This window comes from Eimeria mitis, genomic scaffold (assembly GCF_000499745.2).
Source record: "Eimeria mitis Houghton genomic scaffold, Emh_scaff389, whole genome shotgun sequence".
NCBI classification, from domain to species: domain Eukaryota; phylum Apicomplexa; class Conoidasida; order Eucoccidiorida; family Eimeriidae; genus Eimeria; species Eimeria mitis.
Window position 1 is genome coordinate 10,638 of NW_013572224.1, and position 1,286 is coordinate 11,923.

At 61.5% G+C, this 1,286-nt stretch overlaps 1 protein-coding gene across 1 annotated transcript in view; it reads left to right on the forward strand.

Moving 5' to 3' along the window:
• The window catches only part of EMH_0010540 (uncharacterized protein), a gene marked incomplete at both ends in the record, with an annotated part of 7,150 nt that overhangs the window by 223 nt on the left and 5,641 nt on the right, over positions 1–1,286 (forward strand). Inside the window, one exon of the mRNA XM_013498987.1 lies at positions 1–1,284. Coding sequence (XP_013354441.1) covers positions 1–1,284 — 1,284 coding nt within the window. The remainder of the gene's footprint in view (positions 1,285–1,286) is intronic.

Here is a 1,286-nt window from a genome sequence, read left to right on the forward strand (position 1 = left end):
ATGTCCCTGCTGCTGACGCTGCTGCTGCTGCTGCTGCTGATGAGGCATTCGAGGCGGCGCAGCTGTACGAAGCAGCAGCAGCAACAGCAGCAGAAGGTGCTGCAGCAGAGGCAGCAGAAGGAGAAGCAGCAGCAACCTCTCCTGCAGCAGCAGATGCTGCAGCTGAGGCTGCTGCTGCTGCAGAAGCCGCTGCAGCAGCAGAAGCTGCTGCTGCAGCTGAAGCAGCAGAAGTATCAACTGCAGCAGCAGCAGCAGCAGCACCTGCAGCAGCAGAGGAGACAGCGCCAGCTCCAGAAGCAGAAGCAGCAGCAACAGCAGCAGCAGAAGCAGCAACTACACCCCACACGGAAGCAGCAGACTGGGACGCTGCAGCAGCCGTTGCCAATGAGCAGCAGCAGCAGCAGCAGCAGCAGCAGCAGCAGCAGCAGCAAGCAGATGGAGTATGGGAGGCCCAAGCCTATCCCCCCGCAGAAGAAACATACGAAGCAGCAGCAGCAGAAGCAGCAGCAGCAGAACCCGCAGCAGCAGAACCCGCAGCAGCAGAACCCGCAGCAGCAGAAGCAGCAGCAGCAGCACCGGAAGTAACCGCAGAGCCTGCAGCAGCAGAGCCTGCAGCAGCAGTGCCTGCAGCAGCAGAGCCCGCAGCAGCAGCAGCAGCAGCAGCAGCAGCAGAACCCACAGCAGCAGAAGCAGCAATACCAAAGGAAGAGCCAGCGTTTGCATATGCAGCAGACACAATAGCAGCAGCGCCTCCAGCAGCAGATGAAGCAGCAGCAGCACCAGCAGCAGCACCAGCACCAGCACCAGCAGCACCAGCACCAGCAGCAGCAGCAGCACCGCAACCAGCAGTCCCTCGTTCTCCGACTAAGGCCCCCTCTGCAGCAGCAGCTGCAGCAGCAGGTGCAGCAGCAGCAGCAGCAACCAGAAACCCCTACCGTCAGCAGCAGCACCCCGAGCAGCAGCCGCAGCAGCAGCAGCAGCAGAAGAAGAATCCTCAGCGGAAGCAGCGGCAGCAGCAGCAGCAGCAGCAGCAGCAGAATCCATATGTAGCTGAACAGCAGCCGTACGGTGTAGTGCCTCCCGAGGCAGTATATGCTGCAGCAAAGCCGCTGCAGCAGCAGCAGCACAAGCAGCAGCAGCAGCAGCAGCACAAGCAGCAGCAGCAGCACAAGCAGCAGCAGCCTTACGCTGCAGGTGGTGCGGCGTACGCAGCAGCATACAGACAGCCAGAGTTTGATGCAGCAGAACAGCAGCAGCAGCAGCAGCAGCAGCAGCAGCAGCAGCAG